Source organism: Merops nubicus, unplaced genomic scaffold, assembly GCF_000691845.1.
Source record: "Merops nubicus isolate BGI_N331 unplaced genomic scaffold, ASM69184v1 scaffold11875, whole genome shotgun sequence".
In the NCBI taxonomy this organism is placed as follows: Eukaryota; Metazoa; Chordata; class Aves; order Coraciiformes; family Meropidae; genus Merops; species Merops nubicus.
In genome coordinates, this window is record NW_008611666.1 from 1,730 (window position 1) to 12,384 (window position 10,655).

General features: G+C 40.2%; 1 protein-coding gene across 1 annotated transcript; it reads right to left on the bottom strand.

Moving 5' to 3' along the window:
- Positions 1-4,587: 4,587 nt before the first annotated feature.
- On the bottom strand, positions 4,588-6,795 carry CER1 (cerberus 1, DAN family BMP antagonist). The gene is made up of 2 exons (XM_008941288.1): positions 6,268-6,795; positions 4,588-4,881 (listed from the first exon to the last, which is right to left on the bottom strand). Exons 1-2 carry the CDS (start codon positions 6,793-6,795, stop codon positions 4,588-4,590), a joined length of 822 nt encoding a protein of 273 aa, XP_008939536.1.
- Positions 6,796-10,655: the final 3,860 nt, after the last annotated feature.

Genomic DNA, 10,655 nt, shown 5'->3' on the forward strand with positions numbered 1-10,655 from the left:
CCTGCCTGCCTCGCTTCCTCAGCTCAGAGCAGGCACGGCGCTCTCGCCAGAGGAGCTGACCCAGATAGGCAGGTACCCAGTCTTCGTGGCCAACTCCTGAAAGACAAAACGTACCTGCAGGAAATGCTAACTCTGCAAACTATGGGCCTTACATAAAGTCCGGTGTGGATGTATTCCACAAGGATTATTAAAATTCTGCAGAATTAGAAAAATACCCACGTTTTCAGTGCTCGATATAGCACAATAGCACAGAATTCCTCTTGAAGTTTCTGATGTCTGTGTTGTGTTGTTGTTGCTGTTTATAAATTACCACAAGAGCCACCAGCTGTCATCAGATAAATTTTATTGGCACTCTATAAATATTAAATCAGCATGCTAAAATCAAGCCATGTGCAGTAACAGCTGATGCTCTGTTGTGGAGAGCACACGCAGGAGAGAGGTACACACAGCAGCTCCCCTGACTCCGACTGCTTACAAGCCCCTTGCTTCTGGAGACCCTTTTCCAGCGTTCCATTTTGAGCCCAGTTGTGCCCCTGGATCGATGTGCAGAAGGGGTGCTGTGCATGCACAGGTATCTCCCACGATGTGAAATCAGCCTTCTCAACAACACTCATCTTCCTGGATCTTTCCAAATTGCACGTGTTACCTCCATTTCGTCCCACAGCACCATTTCGTTGTGCACTTCCCTGGAAACCTTGCTGACGTACTTGGGAGACACTTGGCAGCTCGAGAGCAAAATTCTTTATGTCAGGAAGATGGAGCTCGGTGCTAATGATGTGCTGTTCTGAAGGAAAGCCCGTCCTGCTCCAGAAGCTTTGTCAGCCACAATGTCATATACTCAGAACGAGGCAATAAAGAAAAAAAAAGAAGTATCTTTCAGGCTTCATTTTCTTTTTGACCTAATTGCCAGAAAAATCAAAGGCAAAATAAGTTTTCCTATCTGTTTGCCTCAGTACTAGGCAAGGTGAAATCTACTGATCCCCCAGCCCAGACAGGTTACGTGGAGGGCTAAGCTGGACCAGGCAGTAGTCTAATTTAAGGAGTTAAATTTTCACCTAGGGCAATTTAGTGGCATGAGGAGCTCTGCTCAGATGATGTCTAGCTGCAGATGTCCTCACATTAGCTTTTCTAACACCTCCTTCCCTCCCAGAGTTGCTGTCTGAAGCCCAGGCTGGCCAGCTGGCTGCTTGAATGCTTCTGTATCAGTCGCAGTGCGAGGTGGGTTTGAACCAGCTTCAGCAGGGGGTTAGGCTGAGGTTCTCCTTCGTTCAGCCAGGCAGCCTAGGTACCTGCCTGCTCCGCTCGAACACCCTGACTGAAGGCTGCAGCCACCGGCAGAACGTCAGACTAAATAGCAATACCCTAAGCCAGCAAAATGAAAATGCCTCCAAAAAGGCCTTAGGGAAATACCAGGCTGACTTTTCTTCTTATATTATTAATTTTAGCTTTTGGTCCTTTTTGGTCCATTACCGGCAAGCTGCCTGATGGAGGACCTGAGGTAGCCTCAACCCCAGGCCTCTTCACATGCACCATGCTGCACAGCACAGGCTCCCAGGTGCATCCCGGACATGATGTGTTTATGCTGCTGTACAGACTGGCAGGGAGCTTCCCTCTGAGTAGGGATTCTGATTGTCTTGCTATTGCAGCAAGGACCTAGTACATTTAGGGGAAAGTGCTGCAAAAGATTTCACCACACGTCAGTAAAACATGCTAAAGCTTGTTAGCTGAGAACCACGAGGCTGCAAATATTTCATAAATGGTGAAGAAAGTTACAAGCACAGCATGAAGTACTGAGTGCAGCTTCAGAGACTTTTTCCCGGAACATATGGTTGCACAGAATTCGATGATTTTGATGTAATTAGAGGCATTAAAACTGGTTGCGTAAAAACCTTATTTAAGAGCATAGCCTGTGCTGAAGATTTATCTTGCTTCAGTAGTTACAGCACTTCTTTTCAATTATTTTCAGCATAAACTACACCCATTTGGAAAAGAAGCAGTAGGTCACATAAAATGTCAGATGTCCAATTCCACTTGGGATTGAGCTGAATTTCCAGAGAAGTGTGCAACTATGGCTTAGTCTTGTTCTGTAGGAAAGGGTCGCACAAGGAGTGCTCTGAAATAGAAGAGATCACATTAACAGCACTTCCACTGTAAGCCTAGTTGCACTGGAAAAGCTTTCATTATATCATTATTATGCAGCCTATGAATGGACACAACAAAGCTAAAGTCATGCAGGTTTACTGCTGTAACAGCATTACTACTGGAAGCATCCATTCAGTGATACCATATGGCAATATGGATCACACCCCTTACCTCTCTGACTGACATCATTATACCAGTAAAGACCATCATAGCTGTGCTGGAAGAGCAAAACCTGTTAGCCCCTGAGCACAACTTTCTCCTAATATGGAATTTTTAAAGGCTGAGAAGTGAGATCCAATTAACACATTCTTGATTTTGCAGAATACTGTCCTAATTAGATGCAGCTGGTCATTGCTGGGTTAATTAAACATTCATCCAAAAACCTACAGCACTAATCTAATTAGCTATTACTACAGCTGTCATTACCTCTTTCCACCTACTTTTAGGCTGTGCAAATTCACACTAAGAAATAGGTCCTGGAAGCTTCTTTCATGAATACCTTTCTTTGACTGCAATAATGCTTCGGCACACAGAAGGAGCTTTAAAAATCAGACTGGGTACTTTACAGCCCACAGTATAGTATCCTTTTTTTGCTGTTTGCATCCTTACATGCAAAAGTCACAGTTTAGCAGTCAGTCATGTCAAAATTACAAGTCTGGAAGATTTTTCTCTTTAATTGACTTGTGATCATACTGGGAGTGTGTCTCAGTCCTATCCTCAAGTGGTTCTCCACAAGTATCAAATGTAAAACACACAGTTCAGAAAAAAAAAAAAAAAAGAAAAAGAAAATGCAGACAAATGTTCTTATATATTCATACTGCTTTAAAGCGTCAGTGGTTAGAAACCTCAGAAGACTTGTCTTTTATACAGTGTGCAGGTCAGTCCTTTGTGAAGAGGGTAGAGAGGAGGCTTTGTTCAGATTTAGTATACAATTTTTATTCTTTAAAACCAGGTTTATGTATCATGAAAGATAACTATATACTAATCTTCAGTTTGCTCAGTGCAGGTGACCTGCAGAAGCAAACAGTTATTGCAGCAGTTCAAATCCATTATCAGAGTATCATTCACATGCAAATATTAAACATGGGCCTTGCCCGCCAAAGCCATGCTAAACATAGTTTTTGACAGGATATTAAGGCATTTCCAATCACAGTGCAGTTAAAATACAAGGAGCCATTCACCCAACCTTTGAACTGACCAGTTATGTCAATACTGATTTTCAATACCCAAAAAAATAGCTGTGGGTAGTTTTAACATCAGGGACCCAGGGCTGAGAGTTTGGCATCACCACCGGAGCAGATTCTCAGAGGACTGAAGGAGCTAGGTTATAAATAGGCTGTTGAAATCTCGTTGCTGGAGGCTGATCGTTGTCTGGTGGTGCCAAGTTTGCAAGACAAACCTACGGAGAAGCAGCTGAAGAGAGCAGAGAAGCCAGTAGTTCAGCTAGCAGCCACTGGTGCTGTGTTGGCTAGCAGTAGACTCAGAGCTTTCCTAGATGAGTTTTCCTGGCTGTTCTTGTGAAGCCATACAGGTATCGCCACGCTGATAAAATCCTGCAGGTCTGCTATCACAGAAATGCCTTTTCTGCTTTAGTTTAGGTTTTGAGAACATTACTTGAACTTGTCACTTTCAGTGTTAAAATTTGGCAGAGTGGAAAACATGCCTTGTCTTTCCACAGTTTATTTTAATACTAGTAACAAACCATTAATGTGTTATGTTTCCTGTGGGATTATACTGTTTTCTATGTTTCCTTTTCTTCTACTATGTAACGTAGCAAAACAACCATGCAGAGTGAGTGCAGGCATAGAGAAGGAGAGTAAACGGTTCCTATGGCAAAATATCCTTTGCAGCCACTGCCTAGCTGTGTATATTGTGAGGTATATTGCTTTTCACAGGGAAGTTCCAGCTGGGAGCAATCAGAATGACATTAGTCAGTTTTGTATTTGTCTTACATCCATTTCTGTTTTACACTCTCCAGCCACTATGTTGATGTAAATGTAGACCTGTTTTTGCAAGGAAGAGACTTATGCCTTACCTATGTTGCTAATACAATTATACTGCTATATTAGTAGTCCCTGCAAGTAAAAACGATGTAAACCAGACAACACTTTAGGTTTCTGCACAGATAAGTCGTGCTAGTTCTTCAGCTGCTACTAGCATCCTAGAAACAGTGATAGGAAGGATGGAGAAATTTTTAAAAGTTACCTTTCTTAAAGTAAGAACTCTACACATAAACCCCATAATCTCATCTCCATTTCTTTAACAGCAGCAAGGAAACAACTGTTACATTTTAGGTAATGTTATTGTTGAAGCAGAGAAACAGTTCAAGCAGAAAATCTTCATCTTTAATACTTTTTTGTGTCAATGTGATGACAGCTTTAGTTTTCTGATTTTTCTCATTGGCAGATTCTTATGATCAAGCAGTTAAGTGATACTTTGCGCAGGTTAATTGTGCTCATGTACATTTGATTGCAAGTCTGACTGTAGAGATCCAGTTGCAGGATGTTTAATCCTCTGAGTCTCACATTTACACTCTTCTACAATCATTACTTCTTTGACCACTGGGACAGAACTGGTGCAGTTGAGATCCAGTCGCTTCACGGAGAACTTGCTAGGCAAGCAGTGAGAACAAAAAGTATACAGACGATCTTCTGGACCAGGAACATGAAAGGAACTACATTTTCCAAAACACAGATTATTCTGTACCATCACCTTGTCGCAGCTCTCATGAGTAACACCCTGAAACAGAAAGCAGTTTGAAGTTTCTGGTATATTAATGGGCCCATGGACTTTGCTAGAAGGCATGAAGGAAAAAAAAAAAAAAAAAAAAATTTTTTTTTTTTCTTAGAACATTTACTTTGAACATGTTTAATTTTTATGTCAATCAAGCAGTAAAACATCAGAGATTTTAAAAGAAAACTTGAGCACTCCCATGGGCAATTTTTAGATTGTACAATAAAGGCAAAATTTGTTTCAATCTAATGGGGGGAAATCCAATATGTGCATTTGTCATGTTTAGATTTTAATTACTCTTTGAGTCTGCATTTCTGACATGGTTAAGCAGTGTTACCACTTAGCAGGACTTAAAACATCACTCTTGTATCTAAACCACAACCTAGACTCAACTACAATCTTGACATTTTGTCTCCAAAGAAGGAGACATGGAATGAATGACAAGGAGGAGGCATGACATTTTTAGCAATTTTTTAAAAATTAAAATTTTAAAAGTGTAATGGAAGTTTTTTAATCTGTTGATTTGCAAACATAAAAATTCCTTGTATCAGGAGAGCCTGTGTCAACTTCCAGGCTATAAAAAGCTAGACTGAAGCTAACACTTTTATATTGGCATAACTGCAGCCATCCTAGAGAGAGCTTGCTATATTACATGGCACAAAAAGTGAAGTGGTGCAAGTTTCTACGTATATTTGCATATGTCTGCCAGTAAAATGAATTTAGAGAGAGAGATGTGAAAAAAATATGGTCCGTAAAGGACTGTGATTTATGGCAACACTGAGAATAGATGTTGTTTTGCAAGGATAACAGCACTTTAATCTACAATATTTGCTTATCTTGATGTTACAATATAACAGTATGACTTCTTCTGAGCACGGGACAATTCACCAGTTTCGAAGCATTCTTAGCACAGAATTAGATGTATACATTAGTCTTCCTATTAATACAGCAGAAAGGAATCTTTGTTTAGCTATAGTAAAACAAGCAGTTTCTCCTGTAAATAGTTGCCCCCAAACTTTGTATTTACACAATGTGTGTGTGTATGTATCTTTTATACAGGCAATTAATGTGTACAGAGTGTTTAGATATATATTCATTGCATAATTACTCACCACTGCTCTCCTTGCTCAGGCTAGGTCTTTGCATAAAGAGAATAAATAAGTCTATGAAAATTGAATATGTGGCTTTCTAGTGCTGCCATGTAGCCGTTTGCCTCATCACACTAAAGCTTTTTCAGCCTTTTTCAGCAGTGTTTTCCAGCCATTTGCTGTGTGTGAGTGTTCTGAAGTGTCCCTGTCACTGAGCAAGTGTAATAACTGCTGTGTCTTTAGTTGCTGATAATAAAAGGCAGGGGAAAGGACATGTTTATTGATCCCAGACACCTGCTCTTACCTGGGAAAAAGGCAGGGTTCTGCAGTTTTCTTGATGCATTTCATTGGTCTTGATTGGCAGGATTATACCTTCCGATGCTGAATTTTTCTTTAACATGAAATGGTCCCAGAATTTCTTGGCATCTTTTCTATAGGGAAGTTCAGCCTCCTGCTTGCTGGAATAGTGAGATGGAGAGAAGTTTTCCACAGGAGAGGTCCCTATGGGTGCTGCTCGTGTTCTCAGGTGTTGATCTGCATGGAGTTCTGCTGTGGGAAGGATGAATCTGGACATTTTTTTCTCCTCTTGTTTCTCATTTGCTGATGCCGTCTGTGGAATTGCTACAAAGAAGCTTGGTTCTCCCAGAGTTTCCTCAACACCTACTGGGTTTTCCCCTCCTAGCTCACGAAAACTCTTACTTTCAAGCAGATCTTTGTGCAGATACAAAAGGTGCTGAAATGGCCTTCTGCTTTTCCTTTTTCCTGAGTCTCCCTGTGGCTCTGTGGCTCCAAGACATGAGAGCACTAACAGCTGAAGGAGAAGCAATGACATGGTCCCTTAAAGTGAAACCCTGTAGACCTGCTGTTGCAGTGGATGTCGTGTGCTAGCTTTATACAAGAGCCTGCTGTCAGCTTATGGTGGCTGGCTGTGTGCAGAGGGCTCCATGGTGATCCTGGTGTGGCTAATTGCATTCATTTACTGTAGATTACAATTATGATAGAGGAGTTCGTGCTAATGAGACTCTGCTTTTAATCTGGATTCTGTGTATTAGAAGTTCCTGTCTAAAATCTAGTAACCCAGGATGGCGTGGGGGACAGAAGGAATCAACAGGAGGAAATGTTTGGATAAGCTGTCTAGTATAGGCCTAGGAATCAAGGAAACATTTGAGGTTGTGTATTAGCATGTTCCATGTGGTCTTCATTGTTTATTTTGACTTTCCATTCCACAAAGCCAGAGGCTGTCAAAACAGGGGGTGTTATTTTGCCACAACAGGAAAAGGCAAGCTGATTAAAGATGGCTAAAACATGAAGTTGGATCTGGAGACATCAAATCAGCCCATGTTTTCAAAAGCTGAGTCCAATTTTGGTCTTTCAGATTTGGGATATGGCCCAAGTCCTGCAGCAGCACTACTGCAAACTAGCAGACACAGCAAGAGGAATCTGACAGAGAGCACTAGCCCTTGCTTCCCCTGTCCCAGCAAGTCTGCAGCTGCTGGAGTGCAGACCTAGCACTAGACCAGAACAGAAGATCCCAGGGTGAAGAAACTTCATACCTCAGGTTCTCAGGGATTAACTAACGCTGCTACATCCCATTCAGGCACCAAAGCAATTACAGGCATCCTATCAAGTTCATAAACAAAATGAGGATTTCAGAAAAAGATGTTAAAACTGACACGTTTTATGATTCTAGACATCAGTGTCTCAACAGAAATATATAAATACTATTAGACCCTAAACTGGAGGTATCTTTTGCAAAATGAGCATGCTATGCAACATGTAAGAAAAAAAAACAGTATCTGCTAGAACATCATACAGAGGAAAGTTTTGGGAGAAAGAAAAGGTATTTTCAATAAACATTGCAGACATTGATCCTAATCTAAAAATACTAAAAGGAAATTCTGCTTCAGATAATTTGACGCTTAGGTACTCTAATTTCTACACACTCCTGTTTCTACTAGAAAGAGTCAATTCACAGACTTAAGTTTGTAGCTAATTTGTTCTTTGCTCTTGAAAACTTAGATGATCTGTACTAGATGTATGGAGTTATTTGACTTTCATTTCTGTGGAACTACTTTATTGCCTGATAACTGAAGTAAGCTAATTGCTTAGCTACGTCTTTGTGAAGCAGTGGTTTATAACTTTAGCAGAAGATTAGTGGTGGTCTAGAGCTTTTCCATACTGCATAATTCACTTGAGTTAAAATTAGGTTTAATCTTGAGGTCCATCCTGAAACAGAAATGCATGGAGCTCCATCAAGAATTGGATTCACACACAAACACTGGGCTGTATTTTTGCCTTGACTTCATTGGAATGATCTCATTAAGGGAAGTACAGCCATGAAGCACAAGCTTTATTGCTCTGTAATTTCAGCTGAGAATAATTTAATTCTGCCACTGGTTTGATGCCTTCCTGAAGTCCCAAGTGTGCCCTGGGATAGCAAATTCTACCACAATTTTCAGGAGTGAAATCATAGAAAATATTAGCATCTGCAACAAGATTGGCTGTGAGGTGTACACAAAAGAAGTCCTTGTATCATATTTACATGAGCATGTGCAGCGGGTCAAGACAACTAATTTGGTGGTGGATAACTAAGTAGCCTAAAAGTGCAATTTAAATAGTCACATCCTATCTTTATTGACCAACATGCTGAACTAAAGCAATTGACTTTGGAAATAAAATTCCTTGGTACATGTTGGTAGTAGTCATTCAAAATTATTCAGCAAAGATAAGAACTTTGCATTGTATTATAGCAACACAGCAGAAGTGTTCTTTCTATTTGCTTTTGCTTCAGCTAGCTTTCACTTCCTTTGCTAGGCAGTGCCTTGTCTCTTTTTAGACTACAAGTTTAGACAAGTAGTATACCAGCTCGTTCTGTTTAAAAGTTCTGGCTGTGGTCTCGATCCAGCAATGTCTGTATTAAACTTTATCTGTATATGCAAAATGACAATTACTCACATGTATGTTTGCAGAATTGAAAACTAATCGCCTGAAAGGCCAAATTTACCTCCCTTCAAAGCCTGCTTTAAAAAAAGTCACACCACTTTCAAGGTAAAAGAAAAACGGCTATTAAGTTTCAGTTAAATTTTACCCCATTCTGCTGTAAAAGAAAAACAAAAAAACTCTGTGTGCAGGTGTATTCTGCCCTTCTTGTCTGATGGGGCTGAGGCATGGTTTTGTGCCCAGTTAGCATGTTAGTTTCTGCCAGAGGGCTCTCTTCTTCGTAGCAAGAATATGAGCAAAATTATTTTATTACTGCTGTTTACGAACGGTTCTTTCTGCAATTCTTCACAAAGAATAAGTCATGTTGTGTGTAGCAAGTGTGATAAAAATGATTTAGTGATTGCTTCTGTCAATGCACACATAAAAATTAAGGAAGTGATACTACTGGAATGATTGTGCTGCCCAGACAGTTCTATCTAAACTAAACAGGTCTGGGTTATTACTGCAGTGCAAATATTAAAAAGAAATTTAACAAACCCTTCTACTTGCATATATGCATAGATGTTGAGCTGCTAGTGTTATATTTGCAGTGCAGTGGCACTGAAAAAACCCAGTTCAGGATCCATTCACAGTATGTACTATTCCATCCTGTAACACGCAGCAAGAAAAAAAAGGCCGGCTTTAGATTCCTCCAGGTGTAAAAACATAAAATATTATATACAGAAGAGTAGGAAAGAGGGCTGAAGCACAGCTTTTTCAGTAAGACACTCTGTAACCCAAAGGTAGAAAACGGAACTCTCTTCTCCTTTAGGTCAGCCCAATTCTAGTTCCTACATTTTCTTAGGTGGTTTTGCCTAAGGTATGTGGAGAGCCAAAAGCAGCATGCCGGGTTCTGGTTCTGCCAGGCCAGTCTAACACCATTCTTTCACACCTATGATAGTAAGGTGTCACTGCTTTCCAAGGGACAAAGTTGGTAAGAAATGGGACCTGGTACATCTGGGCACAGTTTGTTCTATTTCTACCCATTGTCTAAATCTGCTTTGGAGTGAGCTGCCTGTATAACCATGAACAGGTGGCAGAGCTGTCCTTAGCCTTGCAGCTCAGCCAGGAGCCTGCCTGCATTATGGGAAGGCATCCCAGCTCAGACAGTGAATTTGGACAAAATCTGAAGTTAAAAATAGTATTTATAAGTCTCTTTATGGTGACATGAACTTCACAGACTAACAACTGACAACGAGATTGGACTGGGCACATAATCATTATGTTCCATATACAGCTAATCTCAGATTTCTACAAAAAAAGCAGTTCTGTAACTTTTATAAAATCTTGTTTTCCTGCCTGATTACCCTTTCATAGAAGCATAGCATATGTTTTCACTTTATTTTGGTTGTTAAATCTTGTGGCTAAATGCACCGGTGTCTTTCAAGAGGGCTTTGATTTGCCTTCATAGTAGCAATTTATTCGGGACATTCTCTTTTCACTAGAAATAGTCACTGTGAATGTTTGCCCATCCTTTTAAAACTGTCAGGTCTGTAGATGACAAATGCTATGCAAATGCAAAGTAGTTTTATTCATTTGTCTCAGAGCCAGAGTTTATTCAGTCATTATGGACATAAACTGAGTAATTATTTACACTGCCAGTTGATGCCTAAAAATAATTCTTAGGCAGTGCTTGAATTATTTGCCTTCTGTTGAGCTAAATAGTCTCATCACAGGGTGATTGATGATTAAATCATTAAAATGAATTTTATA

Excerpts from the sequence above, each read along its gene's own strand:
- CER1 (XM_008941288.1), bottom strand. The coding sequence starts at position 6,795 with ATGTCATTGCTTCTCCTTCAGCTGTTAGTGCTCTCATGTCTTGGAGCC. Across the intron at positions 4,882-6,267 it reads GAACCCTGCCTTTTTCCCAG|GGTGTTACTCATGAGAGCTG; the intron begins GTAAGAGCAGGT and ends TTTCTGTTTCAG.